General features: G+C 43.8%; 1 protein-coding gene across 6 annotated transcripts; it reads left to right on the plus strand.

Annotated features, from left to right (window-relative positions):
• Positions 1-1947: 1947 nt before the first annotated feature.
• arhgef11 (Rho guanine nucleotide exchange factor (GEF) 11) lies at positions 1948-26864 on the plus strand. Of its 6 annotated transcripts, XM_085397214.1 has the most exons (42): positions 1948-2551; positions 3486-3683; positions 6169-6260; positions 6363-6467; positions 7500-7549; positions 7646-7703; positions 7788-7987; positions 8097-8168; positions 8391-8498; positions 8954-9002; positions 9621-9658; positions 9774-9866; positions 10508-10576; positions 10688-10792; positions 11141-11239; positions 11394-11436; positions 12593-12689; positions 12796-12918; positions 13409-13432; positions 13548-13674; positions 14555-14648; positions 14975-15004; positions 15245-15371; positions 15509-15712; positions 15926-15973; positions 16273-16421; positions 16556-16696; positions 17169-17245; positions 17336-17461; positions 19028-19145; positions 19233-19381; positions 19482-19557; positions 19638-19820; positions 19925-20006; positions 20110-20190; positions 20547-20602; positions 20692-20832; positions 20972-21199; positions 21538-21651; positions 21794-22101; positions 23229-23361; positions 23471-26864. In XM_085397214.1, exons 2-42 carry the CDS (start codon positions 3649-3651, stop codon positions 23518-23520), a joined length of 4302 nt encoding a protein of 1433 aa, XP_085253340.1. In that variant the 5' UTR covers positions 1948-2551; positions 3486-3648; the 3' UTR covers positions 23521-26864. The 6 variants fall into 6 exon arrangements, with proteins under 6 accessions (XP_085253340.1, XP_085253331.1, XP_085253321.1 ...); XM_085397205.1 differs by having other exon boundaries at positions 1948-3683; XM_085397172.1 differs by lacking the exons at positions 1948-2551; positions 3486-3683 and adding an exon at positions 3719-4152.
• Positions 26865-27059: the final 195 nt, after the last annotated feature.

A 27059-nucleotide genomic window follows, 5' to 3' on the forward strand; every position in this document is an offset into this window, starting at 1 on the left:
TGAAGCAGCCGGCCCCTCTCCCCTGTCAACAGGTTGTGTGGGAGACTTTAAATCACCAAACTGCAGTGTAGATTTATTTTCTTACGCTTCTTATATTTATTGTTTGTTTACTTGCACTGCTGTAACTGGAGCCTCGTGGTCTCGTCTCTCTATATACTGGACTGTATGTAGTGGAGATGACAATAAAGTTTACTTTGACTTCAGTAGCAAGCAGGCGCACCGAGGGCTCTCACGCTCACTTTTCGCGTGTAGAATTTCGAAAAAACGTCGGTGCAAATTATGTCTGTATCATAATGTCCGCTGTTTTAGTGTTTGTTGTTTTTATTTTGTTTTATTTTGCGAGTTGTTTATTAGATGCTGCTCCAGCCAGCCAGAGAATCCCCCGCCGCCCCGCCCTCTCCTCCCTGTGCCGCAAGCAGCAGGCGCACCTCGCAAACGGAGGACGCCCTTACTCCCAGCAAATGGGCGATAGAAAACCGATCGGTGCCTATGCCATTCCCGATGTGAGTACGAGCATTTTTTTTTTTTTTTTGCCGATGCCCGTGATGCCGCCCCGGGCAACCGCCCGTGTCGCCCGTGTCAAAAACCGCTGCTGCCCACGCCCCACACTGCCGTATTTGGTAAAGTGCTAAAACCTCTTCTCGGGGATGGCTTATAACTCAATAAAGGAACAAATAAGAAGGTCATTACTGGCATGTCGTGCTCCTCACTAGAGATGCTTAGTTGTGTAGCGCTGCTGGATGGGCGTGGAAGCTTACTGCCAGTAAATAAATAAATAACTAAATGAATAATTAAATCAACCGGCAGCGATAGGTCAAAAGTGTGAGTTATGTCATTTTGTGTCAAAATTCTGACACAATAACCCCACATTATTACTATCTCGAATTTTCTAGTTACTTCTGAGTAGAAATGTCAAGACTCCTGAGTGGAATTTCACAGAGAGGAAGCAGTAAGTGAGGCTGGAAAGAATCACATCAAGCATCCAGAAAATCACCAGGGCCCTCCCAGGGTTGTGTCCTCCTCTCTCCTCTCCTCCCAATAAGCAAACCTCAGAAGACCCGTCTGGTAAAATCGTGAAGTTCACAGATGACATGTCATTAGACTCATCGAGGATGGTGATGAGCGTGCATAAAGATGTGGGGTTGAACGGTACTGTGTGTGCTGTAAAATTCTTCAGATTTCTGGGATCCACAGTCTCCCAGGATCTTAAGTGAGGACAGAGCAGAGGATAGACTTCCTGCACCAGCTTAAAGGTCAGCCTGGCTCAGGAGCTGTTGATCCAGTTCTACTCTGCAATAATCCAGTTTGATCTCTGCTCATCCATTACTGGTTTGGATCAGCCACAGGACTACAATGGTCTACAACGGAAAGTCAAAAATTCATTGGTGCCAACTTGCACTTCATGCGGGACTACATTGCAAACCAATGACACGCTGGACACAAGCTGTTCCAACTGCTCCCCTCTAGGCGCTACAGAGCACATCAGGCCAAAACAACCAGACATCTGTACAGTTTCTGTCCATAGGTCACTCACATATTGTCTACTACTAAAAAACCCACCGTACCTGCTACTGAACCAAAGCATGCATAACTCAGAATTTTGTGATATGATTCCAATACCTTGACTTGCTCACGGGAAAGAAAAATCATTGAAAGAAATATAACGAAACATGAAAAAATATATTTTCCATAATTTGTTAAATATGATGATATTTATTTTTTATGAAAATATGTTTCATAAAATCTGTGGCACAAACAAGCTAGAGTGATAGCGACGGAAAAAATAAATATTTATGTCAATTATTTAAAAATATATTTTTATTAAAAAAAAAATAAAAATCTTTCCATAAACGGATGCAATTCAAACTTATCCTGTCTGGTTACTGTCCGGTTGTAGTACACAACCCTGACCAAACGAGGGCGCTGTTTACGCTCTGTGTGTACGTCGTGTGATCCTTGAGGATATGGTGGTGGATCAGCAGCCAGACAAGACAGCAAGATAACAGCACAGCATACAGCTTAATGTCAAGGACTTTGGAGAGGAGATAAACATATGCTACGACGATTATTAATTAAATCCGGGTTTTTGTGGCAGACCACGAGAGGGAAGCAGATTCTGCTGTAACCGCTGTGTATTTGGAAAGAAGACCTGAGGTGGAGCTCTTACTGGAATCGCTTTGCCTTCTCGCTAACTAGCTAATATGCAACTCTGCGTGTGAATTTGCACGAAAACAAGACTGCTGGATATAACAAGCCGGGGCTTGCATTGACTCCCCTCCCCTTTCCTTTCTCATTGTGATATCCACCTGCTCACATGCAGCTAAAGTCATGCCGGTCTTTCGTCTTGCAGATATAGCCGGTTAGCAGACTAGCTCGGAGGCTCGGCAGGTGAAAGCCGGGCACGCAGCGCTTCGGTTCTGCGTGAGACACAACGCCATGCCGCTGGTTGAAAGAGGCCGATTCGTAGAGCTGACTTCACCGAGCTAACGCTAGCTGCAATTAGCAGGCCGCTGCAATCATCTTCAAGTCAGCTAATTACACAAAGCCACAGGTGAACGGTGGAGATCACCTTTCGCTTTCTTTCTTTGCTGTGCTTACTTGTATATAAGCTCCATCTGCGGGGTGAGCCAATACCCAGTAATCTGCTAATCGGCTAGCCCTTTAGTTAGACAGTAGCGTTAATGCAAAGCCATTTGTAGCGTCTTGGTTTTGCTGTTGTTTACATTGTTAAGAAAAACAGACTGTTTTCTGTAGCTTGCAGCTAGCTCGGGTGAGTGATAAGGCTGTTTGTAAACGTGTATATATATATATATATTTTTGTTTCACTAATACACGCAGTTTGATACTTGTGTATTGAGTAATTTGCACTAGATAGCCACATGTACATCACTACAGATCATATTCACTTTGTGGTGGCTTTATTATTTTTAAGCATTATCAGTGAAAGCAAAGTGAATGAGCAGTACTCATTTGAATGGGGTTATTTAGTCTGGGATCTCTGCTGAAGCCTCCACATGTAAACAAGTCTGAGTCAAGTGAGTGTCAGGTTCGCATTAGTATTTCTTTTAACTGCACGTAATCACCGAATATCCAGTTAATCCTCTGAACGTTATTTATCCATGTTGAAGCAGTTACTTTAAACCTGACACAGACAAAAACAAAAAACAGCAACAAAAAACCCAAAAATGGGATGTTGTTGACCTCCTGGAGCATAGCCAGACATATCAGCCCATTCATTCATGATTGATGATCTTTGTGGAAGTAGGTTGTCCTCTATCCATTTGCCACTAATGTGAGACCTCAGCACCAAGCCACCAACGATCTGTATTTAATTTTAACCACTAATGTAAAGGGGTGAAGACAAACCCTGGGGAGATTTGAGCGTTTATAGTTTTAGCAGCACTTTCCCTTAAATCCTACTGAGCCTAAAACTGGAACCACTGGTGTGAAACATGAAGAGCACTGTGTCTGATCTAAACCCGCAGCCCTGTAGCGTGGAGATCTGATCAAAGCGCAACAGAAAGGCTCATTGTACGGACTGATAGTTGAAGAGGAAACGGAGATCATGGTGGTGATAACAAAAGCAGCCCAGTGACAGCTTTGAATCCCACACCAGGAAGCAGAGGAGTGTCTATAAAGGCTGCAGATATGAGTCTCCGCCAACCCACCTCCACGCTGGACAGGTAGGAGCCTCACATCCGCTACACCCAGACAGTTTATGTGGGTAAAGGTATGCCTCTTTACGCCTCGCTAAAAAAATGTGGTATTCCCAGGTGAGCATTGTTTTTATCTGATGGATGTGCAGTGAGGCCACCGGAAGAACAGCTCAGACGGCTTGTTGACTTCAGGAAAAAAAGCAAAAGATTGCACAATAATGTTCATTTATGTCATTCAATCTGCATCTCCTCTAATAAAACACTGGATGTAGTGCACCCCGTCTTGTTTGTTAATGTCACCACTTTCACCATATATCCCTGCACTGTGTGATCGTCTTTGTGATGCATCTTTGTTGTTTATCATGTGTCTTTCCTCTTTCTCCTGCTGTATACTGTTTTCCCCGATTTGCACGTGCCCATTACCTCCCACTGCTGTGTCTTTGTGTGTGTCATGTGACGGCAGGGCAGCCAATAAGACAGACAACCAACTGTTCAGGTAGGACAGCTGCCCGGTGGTCGCTCATGTCAGGGTTTGGGGGTTAGTGAAGCCTACAGATTGTACAGCTGTGGCAGCAGATTTCTCAGCGGTTGGCTGCTTGTTTTTTTTCACAGTGCTTTGGAGACATTAGGAACCCAAAATACAAGAAAAAAAAAACATTTTATGACCTCGTTACGTGCACGATCCTTACATGAACACTTAATTTTAAGTGATAAAGAAACACTTTGACATCTTTATCTAAATACTGCCGTTTTGTCAAAGCCGCTGCTGCAAGTATAGCTCTGTGCTATGCCTATGTCATAACAGCTAACCCTTCTGATACCCCTCAATCTAACCTACAGCCCCAATGTTCATGACCCTGGAGATATAACTACATGTGACCATTGACCAACACATGCAGGTTTAAATGATGGCAATGGTGTTCACCACCTGTGTAGGTGCTGCGTAGATTAATTGCAGAAGTCTCAAATCAAACACCAGAAATTGAGAGGGTTCCTACTCTTAATTTGTCAGGTATGGAGTGAACTTGCATTACTGGGTAGCTTAAGCCTCGATTATACTCGTGGTCATGGACACGTACACAGACAGCTGGAGACACCACAGCCGAATATCATTTATGCTATCCTTATTTGAAGTCCACCATGTGGTGCATGTGCATAGTTGGTGCATTTAAATATCCATCCATCCATTTTCTACCGCTTATCTGGGGCCATATCACAAGGCAGCAGCCTAAGCAGAGAAGCCCAACCACCTCCTGTAGCTCATCTGAGTGAACACTGAGGTGTTTCCACACCAGCCAAGAGATGTAATCTGTCCATGGGACTACCCAGGGACATCCTCCTGGTAGAGCACTCCTGGAACACCTTAACAGGAAGGATCCTGTTCAGGTACCCGAATCATCTCAGCAACTCCTTTGTTTGTCAAGGTTATGCTGATAGTGTCTCCTAAGGCACGTTGGTCCGGGGTGAGCTACCTTGCCCAGGATAGATGTACCAGAGCCCTGTAATACCTGGGATAGGCTCCAGCCCCCCTGAATTGGATAAACAGAAGAGCATGGTTGGAAGGATGTAAACCACTGAGTGAAATTAAAGTGTTCAAGTGAAACTACTCAGAGTAGGAAAACAAAGCAAAAGGCTTCTAGAAGGACATGAACTGCAGTGATGTTGGTGATTTTTGCCGTCTGCTGCAGACTGTCGCAGTTTAAAACAAAGCTGTTCCACATTGGAGCAAATCCCCACATTGGAGTAGCCAAAACCAGTTTGATTTGAGAATTAGAGACATTCTCAAGATAATTTTTTTCGTTCAGATTTCTTTTGTTTCTGTTTTCTGATCACCTAACCCTTAAGTAACTGATCGTTTCGGTGCTACTTGCCTATGTGAGGAGCTCTATCTGTCCTGATCACAGCACATTTCTTTGGATTTAAAATGACCTTTGTTTGAATTATTCCCTTTAACCTTTGGAGTGTGTTCTTCCATCACACCCCTTCATATAAATATATTCCTTGAAGTCATGGCTGCTTTCAGTGTTTACAGTCTGTAACAGTCTGAAGGGCATAGTGATGGTTTAAGCAGCCTGCCCTCTCCCTCAGTCTGTTTCTCTCTGTTGTTTTCTCCGTCTTATTCTTTATTCTGACTTTCTGCTTCTTCCCCCCTTCTCTGTTTCTTCCTTCTTTCCTGTCATGCTTCGCTTTCAGCCCTTTTGCCGCTTGGTGAGTTTTCCTGTCAACTGCTATCTTGTCTCTTCTCTGCTATTCATACACTTATTACTGTTAATACCACAGCAAATATAACCGTGTGCCTCCATTGAATCTCCTTTTCTCTCTTCATTTTCTGCATTCCTGGCTAAGCTTTTTGGCCTGTTCTCTGACTTTTGATTTCTCCTCCACTGACCCTCATGTTTTTCATTTATTCCCTTCAGAGCTTCCTTGTCCCTCCCAGAGCGTTTCCTAAATTGGCCTGTTCAGTATCATGCCATACTAAAGTCTCTTTCTGTTTCTCGTCTTTCAAATCCAGGATCAACAGTTTGACAATTGGGGACTCGGAGCGTAAATCCTCTGGCCCTCAGCAGAGAGAGCCAACGGCAGAAATCATTTCTGACAGTACAGGTAACTGCGACTTATGATGGGTTATTTTTAGTTGCCGTTATATTCTTGTTTCATTTAATGTCATCCCGCCGCTCATTACGGCTTCTTCTTCTTCTCCCCCAGGCACTGGACTTGTGCACAGATGTGTGGTCGTGCAAAAGGACCAGCTGGGCTTCGGCTTCACCGTGTGTGGAGAGAGAGTGAAGCTGGTACAGAATGTCCGACCAGGTGAGACAGAGATACTGCGCCTGCGTTGTCATAGAAACGTAGACAGTGTTAAAAGGTGAACGCAGGTGCAATTACATCACCTTTTGGGTTTTGAAGGCTCATTGAGCATCGTTGCCAACCTCACCTTAGTTGCAAAACCCAGAGAGGAGGAGAGGCGGGTCTGACTGTGAAACAGCACCCTCACTGGCTAACAGCTTGTGATTGACATGTTGTTAGCCAATGAGTGAGCAGATAATACTGCAGATAATTGCCCTTTTTAAACGTAATTTAGTGAAGATTTGTTGTTCAGTATGGTAAACTGAGTCCTTCTCACACACTCAAACACGTTATGCAACACGCCACAGCCCCACCCATTCATAAGTGGACTTTTTTCTATGCTTAAGTGTTTTCAGGCTAATATTTACTCACATTCACGCCCAAGAGCAACTTGGGGTTAGTATCTTGCCCAAGGATGTTTGGCATGCAGACTGGAGCAGGGATCAAACCACCAGCCTTTATGATTAGTACATGACCTGAGCTACAGCCATCCTGTTATGATGACCCAAAACGAGTGACTGAGACCGTAAACTCGCCAGGATTGTGTTTACAGAATCCAGTTTCCCATCTGTGAACATTAACTAGCATTAAATGAATGCGATACAACAAATAACACCATCTCATTTGCTAATATGCCAGCAGCAATCAGTAGTTCTATTGTTGTAACACCACTTCGGGCTTAACGGCGGCAGTAGCTCAGCTCCAAGGACGGCAAAGTATCCTTGGAACCACGAGGTGCTCTCTGATTCGCTTATCAGAGTGAATGTGATTGAATTTTTGATAGATGGAAGAACAGTGTTTGTATGACTTTGTGTGAGTGAGGCATGTCACCGTGGATTTCTACGAGTCATCACTGTAAAGAACGCTTGTTCAAATGCAGTCTGACCCACGTGCTCTGGTTGGTGACGGATTACAGCCGTGCTGACTATGTGTGAGTTAAATCGTCCTTTATCCTTTGCATGAGTTTGAATGTATGTTTGTATGGATGCTCTTCAGGTGGAGCAGCAGTGAAGGCTGGTGTCCAAGAAGGGGACAGAATCATAAAGGTTTGTACTGCTTTCCATGTCACTGAATGTGGGAATCTGTGCTTTTTGTTCCTATTCAATAGTAACATTACTGATTCTGTCTCTCTTTCTGCTCAGGTGAACGGCTCGTTGGTTGCCTCCATGTCCCATCAAGAGGTGGTAAAGCTCATAAAATGTGAGTATATGTTTGGCTTTAGTGGTTACATGTTTTTGCTTTTCTTGTTTTAACCTCATTCTTTTATCATTTATCATTTCAAAGCTGGATCTTACGTCGCACTTACACTACAAGGGCCGTCTCCATCAACCACCTCCTTGCCCTTAGAGCCCCTCGCCACTGATCACACTCTTAATCAAAGATCATCTCTGGCTGGGGAGGCTGCACCTCCTCCACCTCCACCCTTGCCCTCTGGACTGAGCAGCACCCCCTCCCAAAGGATCACAGGACCCAAACCACTACAAGTACATGAAACTTTCAGGACTGATATCTAGTCGGTAAAGCTTACTTACCAGCAGAGTAAACGTCAGTGATTTACAGGGGGTTTTTTTGTGTGTCACACTCATTTTTTAGGACCCACAAGTACAAAAACATGCGACTCAGATACTCAGGAAAATGCTGGAGCAGGAAGAGGCCGAGCTGCAGGTATCCATGCCACCTGTGCTATTTGTTTATCGATACATATCAGTGAGCTGCCCGTGTTGCAGAAAAATCTAGTGCATGCTGTCTCCCGTTATCACCGTGTACTTGAATAAATATTTTTTTAAGCTCCTTTGGCCTGTTTTGCTTTTGGAATACTAGTTAAGATAAAGTTGTGTGGATAAAATCTGCTGTTTATAACCAGACGGAGACTGACTTGATTTGCAGGACTTGATGGATGAGCAGCTGAGGAACCCGTCGCCATTGCTGGAGGAGCGAATTGAAAGCGCCAAGAGGAGAGCTCACCAAGTCAGAGTCAAGATTCAGCAAGATGTGGTGAGGCAACCCGGCTGTTTTACTCTATTACAGTTTCTGTAATCGCTGAAAAGCTCCTGTAACATTCACTTAATGATCTTACTAGGACAGAGCATACACTAAGACACAATAAAAAGAACAAACCATATTACTAGAAAGGCAACATGACCAGATAAATTCAGTTAAGTTAAAAAAAAATGTTTTCAGGGGAAACATCAAACAGAACGATCTGACTAACATGCTTGGTGCTTTTTTCCATTTGCATCAGGGACATAAAACAATGTCATTCTTTTAAATTGATTTGCTGCTCTAACTGTGCAGTATTGCTCTCATGAAAGACTTTAATTCCTATCCTGCAAACCCTGATTGATCCCCAAAAATGAATTAATTCTATCATAAAGGTAATAAACAAGCGTAACTTCTGTTTAAAGCTTGTGCTTCAAATCCATTTAACTCGCTTTATTTTTGGTTCGTAGGAGGGAACGAGGTCAGAATCTGTCACAGGCTACTTCATAGCAGGAGAAGGTTTGTATCTGTGGGTCTTTGTAAAGCTTCACAATATACAGTGCTGTTTAAAAGTCTCGAGCCACGCGTCATCTTTCTTCTTTCTTTTTTTAAAGAGGAGTTGAGCAACAGGCTTTCTGAAAGTCTTTCAGAGCTTCTATTTGGACTTGTCTGCTTTTTCACTCATCTTCAGTCCAGTCCTTGTACCTGACCATTTTCAGAGGAATGTTTATTTTTTTTAAGCTACTTAACAAATAAGCTGTGTTAAGAATGAAAAAGGAAACTAACTGTAAACTGAACCTAACTAAAAGTGACAAAGATAACACAGTTTGACTGACAGAGGATTGTATGAGTCCCATAAAGATATTAGCCGGAAACTTGGCGATTCTTCGCGTTGTGTGCAGTGAGTCATTAAAAAAAGTTTCTAGAGTAGATGAGCGGTGTCTTAAAGTCGTGCCATTAAGAATCCAGTGAGGTGAGGGTCCTTAGTCATCTATAAAACACAGTGGAGGCTCTGTCATGGTGTGAAGCTGGTCTTTTGCACAGCACTCTGTGTCTTTTAAGCTTTATTCACTAAAAACTTTAATGATAGATTTGGTTGCTTCATAATCGGTTTCAATTGATTCTTTGCTTTCACAGGGCGACAATCAATAGACTCCAGTGAAGGAGACATGGAGGTAGGCGCCACAATCTCTCTTTTAATAAGCTTGTTTGTGTGTGCTTGTGCATGTGCACTCATCCCGTCCCGCTCGTCCTTCTTCATTCCCTCCTTCTCCTCGTCCTCCTCCCCAGGCCTTTGAGAGTCCCCACTCCTCCCCCTCATTTTCCTTCAGGACCCCCCTGCACCGGCGCCAGACGTCCGACATATCCACCTTATCTGATTTGGTGAGATTGATGCACATATTCACTGCAAAGACTTTTTCCTCTTTCTGCTGCTGGAGGCACACAGGACTAATGACTGACAAAATCAGAGGATCATCATCACACGATTAAGATAAATGTGTACTGGAGTGGTAGGAGGGCATGCAGGTCGAAAAGAAAAAAAAGAAAGTGAGAGAGGGAGACGGAGAAAGGGCACCACGTTAATGTATCACTTTGGAAATTTCAGATTTAGTGGTGTCATGTGATTGTTACCAAACCAGGCTGAATGTTATTAATCACTTTTATAGAGCAGAGTCAGTAACTGAGGAGACGATGCTGTATTACACAACATTTCCAGTCTGTACTGGGAGTCTGCGTTCGTACCTGCATGTTCTGCATGGTTCACTGTGACACGCCGACCCTTCAAGGCAACGGCTGCTTTCCTTCTCAGACATTCAGGCTGTCGCTTCCTGCCTGTTTCTGCCGTGTGGCACTTTGATTTGCCCTTTCCTTTCAAATGCACCAGACAGTCGCTGAGATCATTTTTCAGCATGAATATATTCATTATTTATATCGATCCCTGCACATGAATTATGTGAATTAAAATGCACATGTGTGTTTTCCAAAGTATTTTCCGTTTTCTGAAATCTGTGTGTCTGTTTAAGGGTGGAAAGGCTCAGATCATCGGGCCCGAGGAGGAAGATGAAGAATATGACGGCTATGCATTTAATGAGGTGACATAGATAGATGGATATAATATTTATTTTTTGGAAGATGTCTCTTCTTTTTTTGTACATTTTCCACCAGTTGAGCATCCCTTCATATTTTTCCCATCTTTCTCTCAGATGGACGGTCCATACCAAGATATTGAGCTGTTAAAGGCACGACCAGCACACATGGCAGTGTTCATGAGATATGTCTTTACCCAGCTTCTGGATCCCAACCCTCTGGTCAGTTTATATTATCTTTTGCACAAGGTTCAGTAAACTCCCCATTTTCCCAAAATTTGAATTTTATTGCAGTTATGTCATGTTTCAGACTTTAAGAGGAGGTTAAGTGTGGGACGACACTCGAGTTCATATGCGTGTGAAGGCAGATAAGCAAATATTTGTGGCAATACAGTTTAGCTTTTTATTCAAGGCCTCCAATTTTAGTAGTTCAAAATGTTTCTGATAATCCAGAATCTTATGTATATTTCAATTAAATTGGTGCATGTGAGCACTAAGTTACACAAACGCACGTGCATGTCTGTGTTTGATTTCTTACTTTCATGGTTGTTTTCTGTGTTTCTGCATCAGCTGTTCTACCTGTCTGTGGAGGCTTACCTCGGCTCCCTTCCTAAAGATGCCCGCACTCTTGCACCTCAGATCTGCTCCCTGTTCCTGGAACCAGATGCTGTATGTAATGAGTCTAATCCTGTTATCCCTGTATTAACTGACTGGTGATGATGGTACCACAATTATCGTGTGTGCTTCGGTTAAAAAGGACTGACTCTATATTTTTACCATAGAGTAACTGTAAGAAAGAAAACATGTGTGCTTTTGGTTACAGCCCCTGAAAATTAAAGTACGAGAGGAGTATCTTGCTGATATCGGTAAGTGAACTAAAAGCGTGTGTTCATGTTTGTGTTGATGTATCCAGTCATATACAGAATTTTCTGTTTTGTGAAAAAGCCTCCAAAAGTCAACCTTGACCACATTTCATTAAGCTAAATTGGCAAAATGAAGGTCTTCAAACTGTAGCATCATGGTTGTGTGATGTAAGAATTGTGCAGGCAGTGAATTCACAGCAACTCAGTGAGCGCCATTCCTGCCTCATGTCGCCTACCCACTTCCTGCTCAGTGCCAGATGTGGGAAATGTTATTAGGAATGCCTGCTCAACTGTTATTAATGCAAATATCAAATTAGCCAGTCGCATGCCAGGAAGTGAACACATTTAGGCATGTAGACATGGTTAAGATGACCTGCTGAAGTTCAAACTGAGCATCACAGGAAGGTTTAAGTGACTTTGAGTGTGGTGTGGTTGTCGGAGCCAGATGGGCTGTTCTAAAAATGCTGATCTGCTGGGATTTTCCCACACAGCCATCTTTAGGGTTTACAGACACTGGTCTGAAAAAGAGAGTGAAAATGCCTTTTTGATGCATGATGACAGAGGAGAGCGGCCGGGCGGTTTTGAGGTAATGGGAAAGCAACAGTAATGCAAATAACCACTCATTATAATCAGGGTTTGCAGAAGAGCATCTCTGAACACACAGCGCATCAGCAGAAGATTGCAATGGGAGAACAGCAAACTCTGACTGTAATTCATGCAAACTCAACAAAATTGGACTTGAGAAGACTGGATTGGATGTGGCCTGGTCTGATGAGTCTCTGTGGATATCATTTCACTGTGGACCAAAATCTCAGAGGAATGTTTCCAGCTCTTTGATAAATCTGTGCCATGAAGAATTGAAGCAGTTTTTAATGGAAAAAAGGGGCCCAACATGGTAGCAGCAACATGTACCTAATAAAGTGGCCAGTGTGTCTCTCTTCCCCCAGTGATCCACCAATGCAGTGCATCTTTTGCCCACAAGGTGGAGCCTGCCAAACAGTTTGAGAGTAGCTAGAGTAAACAAATAGTAGTCATCAAGTTTAAAGGTTCATGTTATTCTGTCAAAGCAAACATGTTATTTATTATTATTATCAATATTAGTTTGATTTTTCCTGCTGACTAACTGTACCCTTTGCTATTATGTCCATCGTCCCATAAGAAAATCGACTTCATGCTCAGGAGGACATCCGGGGACCTCTGTCTGAGCTGCAGCAGCTTGTGCTGCCAGAAATCCAGGACCAGCTGCAAGACTACAGGTACATCACAGAGGATTCATTTTGTTTGTTTATTCAGTGGAAAACATTGTTTTTAAATCCGAAGAAGAGTTTCTCAGATTAACCTCGTGTCTGTGTGTTTCAACAGGAACAAGCAGATGATGGGTCTCGGTTCTCTGTTTGGAGAAGGAGACCTGCAGCACCTTGATGGAGACGCTGTGAAAGAGAAACAGGTGGTGGACAAACAAGTCACCGCCCTGTGGGAAATACTGTGAGTCTGTCTGCATTTATCGTGGTATTTTAGCCCTAAACTGTAAAGTTTAAACCACATCGAGTTCAAAGTGAAGGCAGCGGTTTGTTTTTGTTTGATCGGCTGATTCAGCTTTCTGTGTTGCTGTGTCCAATTAAGTTTATTTACTCGTGCTCTCACCACACGCGCGCACACACAGACTGAGCCAGGTTTCCCTAGCGACGCCGTCAGTTGTTCGGCGTCCAATAAAACTGTTATTACATATCAGTAAAGCTATCATGACAAAGGTCATCATCCCGGCCACTCTGGAAAAACCACATGACATTTCCTCCTCTCACGTTATACACACACAGAAGCTGCTTCCCGTCACATGACTGTGGCTCGGTGCTGTTTCTTGCGTTCTTATTTGCACCTGAATAAAGTGGATTTAAGTTTGAGGAGCTCTTTGGAAAAGGGATTTTTGTCGTGGAGGGAGTTAACAACGTTTTGTCTCTTTGTCTTCCTGCTGCAGATCAAAGCACGAGGAGGACAGAAGGTAAAAGAAGAGGCTCGCCTGTTGGAGTGAAATATAACAGCTACACCTGCATTAGAAATTTCCTAATTCTTCAAACCTTCTTTTCTGGTCTCTGCTCTTCACTCCTCTCCTTCAGTTCTCCTCTGGCTTCAGCTGTGATCCTCTACCTGCGTCATTCTGGGATCAAGCCTAGAGACTCCAAGGTCTTCCCCGGCCTGACCACAGAGAAGGACAAGTGGATCACTTTCTTAAAGTCCAAGAAGGTAAGAATGGAAACTTGCCTTTTATCTTGTCACCTTCTGCAGCTGTAATCATTAATGTGACGGCGTCTTAAAGAACAAACAAACTTGGAGAAAGTGAAAAGGACCTGGCCTGTGATTTTTCTACCACAGTATTAGGTACACCCTACTGCTACCATGTTGGACTCCCTTTTGCCTTCAGAGCTGCTGTAATTCATCATGGCACAGATTCAATAAGGTGCTGGAAACATTCCTCAAAGATTTTGGTCCATGTTGACATTCAAGTCATTGTCACGACAATATCCCCCCACACCATTACACCACCAGCTGAACAGTTAATACAAGGCAGGATGGATCCATGCTTTTGTTTATGCCAAATTGAGACCATCCAGATGTTGCAGCAGACAGGAGTGACACCAGGTGTGATCTTCTGCTGCTGTAGCCCATCTGCTTCAAGCTTTGAAAGAGTTGTGCATTTAGATATGTTCTTCTTCATATCTTAGTTATAATGAGTCGTTATCTAAATTACTCTGGCCTTCCTATCAGCTCACTCATTCTCCTCTGACCTCTGACCCATCACTGAGGGACTTTTGCCCGATGAACTGCAGCTCACTGGTAGTCAAAACAAAGAGCAGCCTTTCTTTCTCATTCTGAAGCTCAGCTCAAACTTCAGCAGGTCCCGACTATGTTTACCTGCCTAAATGTACCGAGTTGCTGACGTATGATTGGCTAATTTGTGTTATCGAGCTGTTGAACAGGTGTACCTAACAAAGTGGCCAGTTTCTCTGCATTGATTGCATGATATTCATTTTGATGTGACTGTGTGTTTTCCAATTTTCTCTCTTAAAAGTTGTTGTTTGTCGCACTCGATCTCAGTGACTGAACTCAGACCTCCTCTCCACAGCTGAGCGGTACCAAGAAGGAAAAAGATGGAGAGGATAAAAAGAGAAATCCCATCCTGAAGTACATCGGCAAACCCCGGACCACATCCCAGTCCAGTAAATTAAACAGCACAAACACTTTAGAAGAAGCTTTTTAAATCATCATCCAGGCCCGGCTCATGGTCATGCTTCCTGCGGTCTCTCGACATTGTCTAATAACGGCTCCTGTCAGTGTCAGCTGATGGTTCGCTGACACACAACAAACAGCAGCATGCTGACACACGTGACCCTCTCACTCATTCTGCTTCTATTGATTCCTTTTTGTCCTTTGTTCGCCTTTTAATTGATTTTTCCTGGTTTCATGCGTTGATTTATGGGATTTTCATTGTGTCATTATTCTGATTTTTATTGTTGTTTCTGTTTGGCTCGCTTTGATTTTGTAGCATTCCATGTCCCGCTGTCACCCACCGAAGGTACTTCACTTATAATTTCACTTTTAATTTTACCCTTTTGTGCAAATTTAATTTTAAGAATCATACCTGGTCATGGATTTGAAATTTTTTTTTGTTTTTGTTTTTTCATCAACCGTTTCTCCTTGTAGTGTGTGTGTGTGTGTGTGTGTGTGTGTGTGTGTGTGTGTGTGTGTAGGGGCAAAAGAAAGGAATGTTATTTTATTATACCATTAAAGTAATGAGTAACGTTTGTATTGGCAGTCCGGCCTGGCAGCGTGCGGAACATCATTCAGCAGTTTGAGAATAGCACCGAGACCGGCGAGGAAGTCAGCGACGGCGCTGACCCGCAAAGGCTCTCCTCCAGCAGCCTCGGGGATGAAATGGACAGGTAGCTGCGCCTGCAGTATAAGTTCACAGCCAGCTGGCAGCAACTGAGTGAAGCAGACTTTGCTTTATTGTTTTTGTTGGAAGTGGTTAAACTGATTTAGCCTTTTGGGTTTGCTTTGTGCGCTCTGTCCCCACCAGCCCTCTACCAGTTCGCCTGGCTCGCAGCGAGTCACTAAAGGCTCAGGGAGAAGGGCGACGGCGGGGCGGCACCTCAGGAGCCGAGTCTGTGCCCCGCTCTCGTAGCGATGTGGACATGGAGGACTGCGCAGATGAGAGGGACGGGCCAGGCCTGAGGCCTCTGCAGCACAGCGCCTCGTCCTCTGCATCCAGCAACTCTGCACGGTAAAGATTGACCAAGCCAGACCTGTCGGGGTGCTCAAACACCAACACACGCACCTTAGCAGCCTTAAGGCAGGAGCTGAGGTCACTTTATTTGAAGGAGAGACTTTTGATCCCCTGAAGCACATGTAAATAAAGTTTTTTGCCCCTGATTTGACCCTGAGAATTCTAGGTTTTCACCTAGTGCCGTCTTTCTCTCCACTCTCTCAAACTCAGGTCTCTAGAGAACCCTACACCCCCATACACCCCTCGGTCTAGACGCAGGTGAGTTAAACTGTTGTCACAGTAGATGGACAGGGCAAAGGAATAAAGATATGGACATTTGAAGATGAAGTTGGGTTCACAAGCAGGAAAATTTTTACTTTGATCATCTTACAGTACTAATACATTTTAAAAGAACTATTTAGACATGGAGTTACAGAGATGATCGTGGATTCACGGCTGATTATTTTCTGTTTGTCTCTTCGTGTGTCGTCCGCCACTGCTGTCTGCCCATCGCTCCATCTCTCTGCGGGTACACGTCGGTCCACCTCATCCACCCGTGTTTCTGGATCCCCGTGTAGGAGCGTGGAGTCGCCGCTGGCCCTGCTACCTGATGCTGCAGCGCTGGAGGAGGACGTGATGGATAGTAAGACCTGGCAGGAGACTGTTACCCCTCAGCTCCTTGCAACACTCAGCCCCAGTGAGGTTGATAGACAGGCTGTCATATACGGTAAGAGCTACAGCATTTAATTCTCAGTACAATCAGCAGGTTTTAATTTGCTTTTATTTCCTAATACACATCTCTCACATATGCGAGGTAGTATGACCCTTTCCTCTTTCCTCATGTGGCCTCATCCTGTTCAGAGCTGTTCACCACTGAGGTGTCCCACCTGCGAACCTTACGGGTCCTGGACCAGGTTTTCTATCAGAAGATGAGGACTGTCCTGAACTCTGACGAGCTGGCCTGCATCTTCCCCAACTTGCCTCAAGTCTACGAGCTCCACGGTCAGTGTTTGTCCACCATAGCTGCTAAAGGCCTGTGAAAGTGTTTATACACAGGCCTGGTTAGTGACATTTTAATCAATACAAGCAAGAAAATGGAATAAAGATTGATGTTTGGATGTCTTCATATTAGTTAGATGAGTTAAATATGAAACGTATCCTGTGTAAATGGAAATCCTCCCTTTTTAAGAGCCCTTTGCTGTCCTGCTGTGTCTGTTTGCACACCCGATGTGTTGTACTTTGAGTTGCTTTGTGTTCACTGCTCTGTGTTGCTAGGTAAACGGCAGCTTTTCTATATGTTTGCTGAGCCTTTATTTTGAGCCATGTAGACACTCGGTGTTAGACCACTGTACTCCCTCACTAAGGGGAAGCTTTGTCCTCGTTCTTAAAAATACCTCGTGTGTTGTTTTCATGATTAATTTAAACATTTCCAGGCTTTGATGTTCTTTGTTGCTTTTGTGTCTCTCGTTTGCAGCGAGTCTGTGTGAGGCGATGAAGAAGCGAAGAGAATCGCCGATTGTTCAGGACATCGGGGATGTGATGCTGACCAGGGTTTGTTTTGCTCCTCCCGTCTCGATGGCAAGTAGAAACATGTTTTCGTGCTCCATATTCAGTGTGTTTACAGTTTGTGTGTGTTTGTAGTTTGAAGGGGCAGCCGGAGACGAGTTTCAGGAACAAGCGTCCCAGCTGTGCTGCCAGCAGTCTCAGGCTCTCGAGCTCATTAAGAGCAAACAGCGTAAAGACCCTCGCTTCGCTCACATTATCCAGGTACACACACACACACACACACAGCCTCTGACAAAACATGTAAAATATTCATGCAACACACACTTTGATGCTCCTTGTGCTTATTAAAGCTTTATGCAGTGAACACATCATTTTAAAAAAGTGTGTCATTTACTCACAGTTGACGACAGAAGTGTGTTCATGTGTGTACAGTTTGTCAGATTGTTCAAAACTGTGTCACCTTACAATAACTGCACTTCTAAGTTCAACAGTTCAGATTTAAAAGACCAAAGTAAAAGTCACACAGTCGGAGGGGCTGTTGTTTTTACTGGGACTAAAATATTTTAACATTTCATACTTTGTGTGTTTGCCTTCATTTTTAATGACATGGTCTCTTTTGGCACACAGGAGGTCAGTGTTGCATCATTTCTAGAGTTTTGCTTCCTCCCAGCTGCGTTTTCTTTTTCACTGTCTCAGCTCATAGTCTCTCTATTTTTTGCTTCGTGAGAGGACATGAATTCAAGCTTTCCTGTTGGGTATTGTTATGTTATAACACTCCTTACAGAGGAATCTTAGAAGTTCTGTAGCCGCCGTTAGGCTCTTATGATTTAAATGTAGTTTTTCCCAACATCCTTTGCTCTCGTGAAGCCCTGCATCTTCACACTCCCACATCTGTGCTTTCCTGCCGGGATTATACATTCACTGTGATAATCCTGAGCAAGTTCACACCGAACGTACAGGACGCCGTCTTAGTCTGAAGCAAGCCTTCGTTGTTTTACCACAGTGAGAAAGCAGCGAGCAGGAGGTCGTGTCTGTGGCCGCAGCTGCAGTGGTGCACATGCAGGTTTTTATCTGGCTGCTGATCTTTCTGCTTTCTTTTTATGTCTTTGTGTGAAATCTTTGCATTTTCCAGTTAATTTTTCAGGAAGCAAACATGCTCTGTCATTATCATCAAAAACACAGCGGCCACTTTATTAGGTATACCTTGCTAGTTTCAGGTTGGCCTTCAGAGCTGCTTTAATTCGTCGTGCCACAGATTCAATAAGGTGCTGGAAACATTTCTCCGAGATTTTGATCTGTATTGACATGACAGCATGACGTAGTTGCTGCAGTTTGTTCTTCCACTTAAAGCTGCTCTATTGAACTGTGATGTGGTGACTGGATGTGATTTGAGTGCAGTAAACTCATGTTCAAGAAGCCAGTTTGAGATGATTCAAGCTTTGTGACATGACTTGTTGTCCTGCTGGAAGCATCCATCAGAAAATAGGTACACTGTGGTCATAAAGGGATGGACGTGGACGAGGCAGCCTGTGGTGTTTAAATGATCAGTTTGTACTGAGGGTCCAAAGGAACCAGATGTTCACAGTCCCTTAAATCAGTTTGAGCTTCAGTAGGTCATCCTGACTGAGTTGCTTCCGTGTGATTGGGTGATTGGTGACTGATTTGTGTTGAGGAACAGTTGTTATTAATCGCTTTATATCTGTGATATTCGAGGGTGCACTAAATAGTTCTGTGTACAGGATAGTTATTATACCGTGTATATGTGTCATAGGTGTAATAAAGCGTATAGTTGTGTTTAAACATGACCGCGTTGTTTTATTTGTTCAGGAGTGTGAGGCGAGTCCTCACTGCCGCAGGTTACAGCTCAAAGACCTGCTGGTGTCAGAGATGCAGAGACTCACCAAGTACCCGCTGCTGCTGGACAAAATCGTTAAATACACAGAAGGTGAGGAAAAGCAGATCCAACATAACCCTGACCACAAACTGAGCTGTTGCTAGGAACCATGATCTTATTTGTTTTTGTTGATTTTAGCGGGCTCATCAGATTTGCCCTTGCTCCAGCGAGCGCACGCGTGTTGCCGAGGGATACTGCAGAGCGTCAATGAGGACGTTAGGGAATCGGAGCACCGGCAGCGCCTCAGCGAGTACCAGTGCAGGCTGGATGCTGCTCCTCAGTTCAAGGTGGCGTACAAGTTTAAAACTTTATTTTTCTTCTGATTTTTAAATGACAACGATTCATTTTTGATCTGTAAATGTTTCGCTTCGTTCTTGTTTCACGCAGAATGTGGACCTCACCACGAAGAGAATGATCCATGAAGGTCCTCTCACCTGGAAAGTTAACAAAGAAAAGCTGATAGGTGAGCATCGCTGTGGTCATTATGTCTCATCAGTTTAGTTTCAGGCCTTCTAACCACAAATATCTGCATTCCTGTGTCAGAGATCCAAGCGCTGCTGCTGTCAGACTGCCTCGTCCTCCTTCAGAAGGGCCCGGACGACCGCCTACAGCTGCGAAATCATTCCAGCAGATTGGGTGGAAGCGGGGGAGGCAGCGGTGACAGCAAGACCTCTTTCAGCCCTCTAGTGAACCTGGCGTCGCTGCTTGTTCGCCCGGTAGCTACAGGTACGCTCACAGCCTTCTGTTTCTCTGTTTTTGTAATTTTTAAATAATATTTAATTACCTTTTTTTTTTTTACTAATTTTATTTTTTATTTCTGTTTTCTCTAGACAAGAAAGCTCTTTACATCATCAGCACCACAGATATGCAGATCTATGAGCTGGTGGCTGCAACAACATCCAAGAAGGAGACGTAAGCTCTGTTCTTTGATTCATTCACATTTACCTGAGGAAACCTGTGCTGTGCTGCTCTCTTCACTTAATTTAAAATGTCTTAACTTCTTCTTGTTAAACAGCTGGAAAGATTTACTGGAAAAGGCCATCTCTGCCGCCGGCGGATCGTCACCTCTGATGAATCACAGCTCGATACCCATGTCGTGAGTAGATTTGATTTGAATCATTTCTTTGATGAAATGTCCTGATTAGACAGTGAAAAAAATTGAACTTTTCTGTCATTTAATTATGTAACTATCACTTATTTATGTTATTGTCGCATGAGTGGTCATGTTTAAGCAGGAAAAGCTGTCAAACTTTACCAAACTTAAAAGTGCAGAGTTCACATGTTCCAAAACAGTCCGACTGGCAGGATTGGAGTCTTTGGTGGGCTGATTCTGGCCCGCAAGCCTTATGTTTGACATCCTTGTTTTAAACACAATATGATGATCTGTATGTTCTTTTGATCTGTTTATTTTTAATCCAAAAATATGCGTCATACTCTTTATTCTTCCTCCAGGTCCCCGAGTCTACGCAGTTCTTCCCCCGTCTCGACTGGCAGCAATGCCTACGGAGGTAATGACCACGCCGCGATCGTCGGCCTCAGATCTGTAAACATTCTGCAGATGTTTTAAAAACCTTTCTCCAACTTCGCTGTCTCCCAGATAACTCGATGACGGAGCAGTCAGACTCCACGGAGACTCATTCCAACAGCGACGAGCCCGCGATCTCCCACAGTACGCCTGTGGACCAATCGCAAGCTTTGCTCAAAGGACAAGGCGTGGCGGAGGCCGCTCTGCAAGACGGTGAGAGCCTCCGAGTATTTTACGTTGGATTCTGTTTCTTCTGATTGTGGAACATAAAAAGTAGAAAAGAAAGAAATCAAACCTTTAAACCTGAATCATCGCTAATCCAAAATTCATCCCTTTTAAAAAAAATTTACAGTTGAAACCCTGCGGCAGCTCATATTACAAGATTTCGGAGAGGACTGTTGGAGCCACGATTCAGATGATACACCCACCAATGAGACGGCCGCTGAAAGCAACTCATTCACAGAGAGGCAGCGACCGGAGTCTCTGGAGACGGTCCTCAGCTGCTGCACCGATGAATGGGAGGCGGAGCCAGAAGAGCTGCTGCTTGCAAAAGCACCCAAACCTCAGGTTGTGAGGAAAGGTAAACACAGCCTGGCTGCCGAGCACCCGTTTTTTCATGATTTTTTTCAGCAGCCGCTCACTCACGATTGCACTAAATTCTCAGATAATTAAACATCTTAAGCTATAATTTGCACCTTTTTCCCCCAATGAGGTGACACGTGGTCACTGTCATCTGCTTATATGACATCTGGGTGTGAATAATGGCCGCCGTCCTTTGCATGTCTTCTCTCTCACGCACTTTATCTTCTCGCTGTTGAGAACGTGACGGCACACTGGTTGCTTTAGTTCAACTCTTCACTCCTTTACACCTTTCAGTGCACTCCTCTTTTGTCACAAGTCTATCCTCTGTGTGCGTAGCTGTGGTTGCGGGTCCTCCTTCTTCTTCTTCTCCTGTCGCTGAAGACATCACTGATGATGTCACCCTCCCCTCCAATCAGTCATCCAAGTCAAGAAGCGAGGCCAAAAAGCAGGGTAATGCTGACCGACCTGGTCCACAGCTCTAGTTTTTTTATAGGTGTAATAAAGAATATAACATCTGATGTTAGCGGTGTTGATTTTACTCTCTGTTCATTCACTAAAACACTTCTTGTTTTGTTACACCTCTGCGATTCAGGAAATACCTTCTACCTGGTCATGCCCATAGAACAGGGCGAGAGCGTGACTGAAGATCTCAACGACCCCCCTACACCCACCGCCAGCCACTTCCCTCCACCTGTAGAGGAAATGACGTTGCCACAGACGCAGATGGAAGAAGAGCTGGCAGCCCGCGGCCCGGAGGCCAACCAATCAGAGACTATGCAACTAGAACAGGAAAAAGAAACAGGCCATTTGCAGGCTGCGCAACACACTCACGTAATCAGAAACGTGGATGAGATTTTTCATACGATTGAGGAGCTGATGACCAAGTTGCGCCACCTGAAGGTGAGTTTTGTGGAAAAGATGGCAACAAAAGAGCCGCCGGCGCAAGCTGGTTTTCTGTCTGTGCCAACTGGCAACTCCACACCCCCGACCATGTTCAGTGTGTGGTTATTAGACCTGAGTAACAGCAGAAGATTAGATATTAAATGCTTTAAGAAACTTTTGAGAAACAAGAATCTGAAGAGAGGGAAAAATGTGCATAATCATCACAGTTAATCTTCAGTCTGTCCAGTAAAGAAACATACATCATTGTGAATAGGTTTCATTAGCTTTGGTGCGAATGAAGGTGATGACAGGACACCTGTCATAGCCTTAGATTGTGTCCGGTGCACAGATAGTGTAGCTCCCCAAAGATCGTTAACTGTGTCTCCCAGCACAGTCTGAAGGTGTGGAGGAGATGGCAGGAGGTACGCTGTTACATGAGGACGGCTGGTTAGGGTGAAAGGACTCCTGCATAATGACCTCTAGGAGGTCACTCAGGTGGAGGTTTGTGACCAAACTTTAGTCAGACTGTATTGCAGAGACTCAAGGGCCCAACGTCCTTCAACGTCCCAGGATACCCACCGAGTCTGTCGCTTTGATTGTTGTAAACAGACGGTGTCATCACACAGTTACTTCTATTTTTGCTCACCGTTAAGGCGCAGTAAGCAGCTGCAGTATTCTCCTGAAAGATAGGTGTCGCCACTCACACAGCATCACCACATAAGCACTGAAAGTGGAAGAGAAGTCTCATATTTTTGAAACTGTTGCAGCATATCCCGCTGCGCAATCTGACGATCTCTGAGCTGCTTTACTGAGCCGTCATTTAAACGGTGGTTAAAAACCGACATGATCGTACACTGGTGTCAGTTTTGTCACACACAGCCATGCAATAGGGAGAGAACAGAAAGCATAAAAGCACCATTAGTAGGACCTGTGCTCACAGCCGTGTGCCAGTTAGCATTTGGTGGCCTGTTCTCCTCACAGATGAGAGCAGGTTCACCCTGAACACGTGACAGACGTGAAAGAGTCAGGAGACCCCGTGGAGAACAGTTTGGTCTACCCTTGGATGCTCACAGACTTTCCCTTGCTAGCCAGCGTTCACATACCAGAAATAAGTGTGTTTCCTAAAACTGTTAACTCCTTTGCAGGAGATAGAGAAGGCCCACTATAAGCTTCTGGAAACTCTCAGAGAGTCCTCCATCAGTCAGGAGTCTGAGGACCAGCAGTGTCGCTCGGCAACCGTCTCCAGGACGCCGTCTCTGGATCGTAGCTCAGGAGATGGTGAGCACGCACTGAATTTGCAGCTTGAACTCTTACATATTGTTGGCCGATGATAGCAACTTCTCCTCTTGTGCTACTAATTAATGCTTTCATCCTTCAATCACACCAGGCAAAGAGAGCAGACCTGCGGAGCCCAAAATCCTGTCGACTGGATTCTGATGCGGCTGCATGGTAAATCCATTTGCAGTCGCTCAATCTTGATTGGCAGTCTGACGTAGCTATCCACTTTGGGGCTTCCCCTTAGACCCGGTTCCACTCACCCATCAGCCCCGCGTGCACCAGCCTGTGGCGCAGAACATCAAAAAGCCCGTCACCATTTCTTTGTTTCTGTTGCCCTGATATAACAGGAAGGTGAACTGACTCATCGAGGTTTCTGAGCTCAGTAAGCGCAGAATGAACGGAGTCCACGGAAGTTGAGGAATAAATACGAAGGAAAGGAAGAAAAAAGCAGAAGACAAGTTGACTGTGGAAGAGAGAAGTTGGAAAAATTGAAAGTGGAAATGTGAGCAAGTTTGGATATTTGTGAAGGAAAGAAGTGTTCATGTAATGCTTTTGGAGAACTGGTTGAAGGAACAGAGCAGCAAAAATGTTTAAATGTTAATTTAAAGAAGAAGAAAAAAAAAATCAGAGGGACCCGTCACCCCAGCACTTTACCCACAACGCACCTGTCTGTCATGTACGTCCTCTACAGTGGACAGATCAGGGACTGAAGGATTCAGGCTTCATTTAGGGAGGGTGGGGTGGAGGGCTGAGACTGCCTCCTGATGGGGTCTCCCTCCCCCTCCCCCTTCGCTGTTTGCTTTACACCGACTTCACCTGCCACCTCGGCCGAAGGACTGTGTCTATATAATTCAGGTTATTTGCACTGGGTAAGGAAACACACACACACGAGCATAGCCGAACTCTCATTCATCTCCTACACCGACTGTGGAAGAAACTCTTAATTCATTTCGTTCACACGCCTTCTTTGAAGCAACAGGAAGGCTTTCATCAGTGCAACATGTTTCACATTTTTGTATTTTGGAAACAGTACTACGCTGTTTACTACTGAAAATGCTGGCAGGATTTATTTTCAGCGCCGCTTCAGGGGCGCACAGGGATCTCAGCGGTTCTTACGTGCTCAGCGGATTCATGCAGTTGCTCGACCGTGTACAGCTGTTGGAACGTTTTGGGGAGATTTACAGTATGTTGAGGTGAGACTCAAACCTGGGATGATTCAAACTTAAACTTGAATTTTCACCAAGAACCTGTTGCCAAATAACCAGACTGGCGTCGCCTGTCTACACTTTAGGGTTTAACTGTGCATCCCTCTCTAGTGTTTTGTGTATATGTGTAGTGACCCACCACGGTGAATACTGCGAACCAGCAACTTCTACCCATTTAATATTAAACCCATAAGTAGTGTTTATATCCTCCCAGGCCTACACTAAGCCATGAAAACGACTGCGCTCCACCCCCACTCCAAGCACACATCCACTTTGAAATTGTGGAAGATTAAAAGCTTTGTAAGAACCTTCTGACATTTTACGGGAAAACACTCAGTTTCGTTGCCTTAGCAGGTGGTTAGCGGAGCTTAGCATCAAAACTGGAAGCTGGGCTTGACCAAAAGTAAGCAAACCCACCTGCTAGCACCTCCAAGAGCCAATTTTCACATCTGAACTCAGCACAGCATTGGGAGAATCAAGTCAGGATCGTTGTCCAAATTAGTTTGCCTTTTCTCACATGTAGCGCACAACGGGATATTTTCACAACTGGAAACACTCAGTCTGGACTTAGTGGGCGCTACCTGGTTTGCAGATATAGTAAATGGGATATGTGGTGCTCTCTAGTTAGCACACTGTGAACTATTTGGATTATTACCTACTCTGTTCTCACTGAGCTTAGCAGGTGGGTTTGTTGCTTCTGGGAGGAGCCAGACTGGCTCTTTCAAGTCCTCATGCTAAGCTAAGCTGGCTAGCTGTTAGCTTAAGTTCTGTATTCAAAGCACATACGTGAGACTGGTGATGGTCTACACATCGAGGTGTGTTTCCCAGAAGTCAGGCCGTTCCTTTAACTATTTTTGGGAACATATTTAGGATTGTTTTATTGCTACTGACATTCAAATTTTTTGTTGAACGCCTTGTTTGAGGCACATCTAACCAGCAATGACTGACACTAAAGCCAAGTGATTTTTCTCTATTCTGTCCTTTTTCTCTCAAACTACATCTGTCTGGTACTAATTCTAATACACGGCAGGACAAAATGTGTATTTTAAACTGCAACTAAATAGCAGTTTAAGTGTTTTTTTTTTTGTTTTTTTTTGTTTTTTGCCTCTTTAATGCTCATCGCGCTGGGCAGAAACACACCGCGCTGAATTTGATTTGAGCTGGTTTCAAATACTAACTGAGGAGTGAGTAACCCTGATTACAAGCTCCATAACTAATCCTAACACTAAACTGATCAAAACCAGGAGCAGATTCAGTCGTTCGCACTGTCAGATTCTGCCATTTGAACGGATGTTTCACTGCCCAGTGGAAGGTTTTTGCTCTTCAGCCACCAACACTGTGTAGGAGAACGTGTGACTGTCAAATCACACGTGTACAAAACATTAAATGCAAATTTTAAAAAAAAGAAGAGAGATGATTAAAGCAGCGCTACTTAATGCCAGGATGGCTGATTTTTCTTTTCACAGCTGTATGAAATTTGTGCTAAAATGTAAAAATGTTTCACCAAAGTGATTTTTTTTTTTTTTAACTCCAGAGGTGTTTAAGGGAACACGTTTTTTTGTTTTCTTTATTCACATTTTGGCGGCTGAGTTTCAAGCACTTCAGACCAAGAGACTGACATTATTACTATTAAACTTTAAAATCACTATTTTTAACACCTTTTCACATCGAGCTGTCAGCACACAGTTTTCACACTCTACATTTTATTTATAATTAAAAAACAAACACAAAGCACCAAATGGTCTGAGCTGGTTGAATGCTAATCTTTTCTTTTCTGCACATCTTTCGGTGTATTGTCCTCTTTGTTCCTCCAGAGTTTTCTAATTCCTACCTCTACACTTTCCTTTTAGTGATTTCCTTATCATTTTTACATCAGCGCCGCAGCCCTAATGGCTGGAAAGAAGCTAGAATTGATTCCATTGTTTAAAAAGAAGAAAAAAAAAATCTTGCACAGACAAAACTTCCCTGCACAGTGCAAACTACTGTATGCATAAACACATCAATAACTATCATCTCATTCTTTATTTTTGTGTCTTTTTTTAAAAAGAAGAAATCTTGTTCACATGTAATATAGAGATCAACCCACTTGTTTTATATACGTTAATTTTTTTTTCTGTAAAGCGTTAGTCATTGTATTTGATTTTATTTTTGTAGATATAAAAAAATGATGTATAAATTATTTTCTTCTCCTTTGTTTTTAAAATTGGTGAGATTGTTAGCTGCACAGAAGGAAAAAAGAGCTCATGTCTCAGATTCATGTGTTTTGTGAGATTAAAAAAAGAAACTGGTTAAAGAGGACTGGCGTGCATTGTGACTCTTTGATTCAAATATATTTTGTTGTGCCGTCTTGTTTTGTTTTTCTTCTCTCTAAACTTCGACCTCTCCTGTATCTGCACATCAGCCACCTTAGTCATCAGTTATAAATATTTTTGGCATTTGTGTCTATCCTTCATGGAACAGAAAGTAGGAAGAGACGATGTAGGAGAGCCCTCG

The sequence above is a fragment of the Rhamphochromis longiceps genome, linkage group LG3 (assembly GCF_057381845.1).
Source record: "Rhamphochromis longiceps isolate RC_006_pf linkage group LG3, R_longiceps_female_GT1.1, whole genome shotgun sequence".
NCBI classification, from domain to species: Eukaryota; Metazoa; Chordata; class Actinopteri; order Cichliformes; family Cichlidae; genus Rhamphochromis; species Rhamphochromis longiceps.

Bases quoted from the DNA above. Each gene is read 5' to 3' on its own strand.
- arhgef11 (XM_085397172.1), top strand. From the start codon at position 3,950: ATGTCACCACTTTCACCATATATCCCTGCACTGTGTGATCGTCTTTGT. The intron at 6,468-7,499 runs GTGAGACAGAGA...GATGCTCTTCAG, and splicing joins GGTACAGAATGTCCGACCAG to GTGGAGCAGCAGTGAAGGCT. The intron at 20,833-20,971 runs GTGAGAGCCTCC...AAAAATTTACAG, and splicing joins GGAGGCCGCTCTGCAAGACG to TTGAAACCCTGCGGCAGCTC.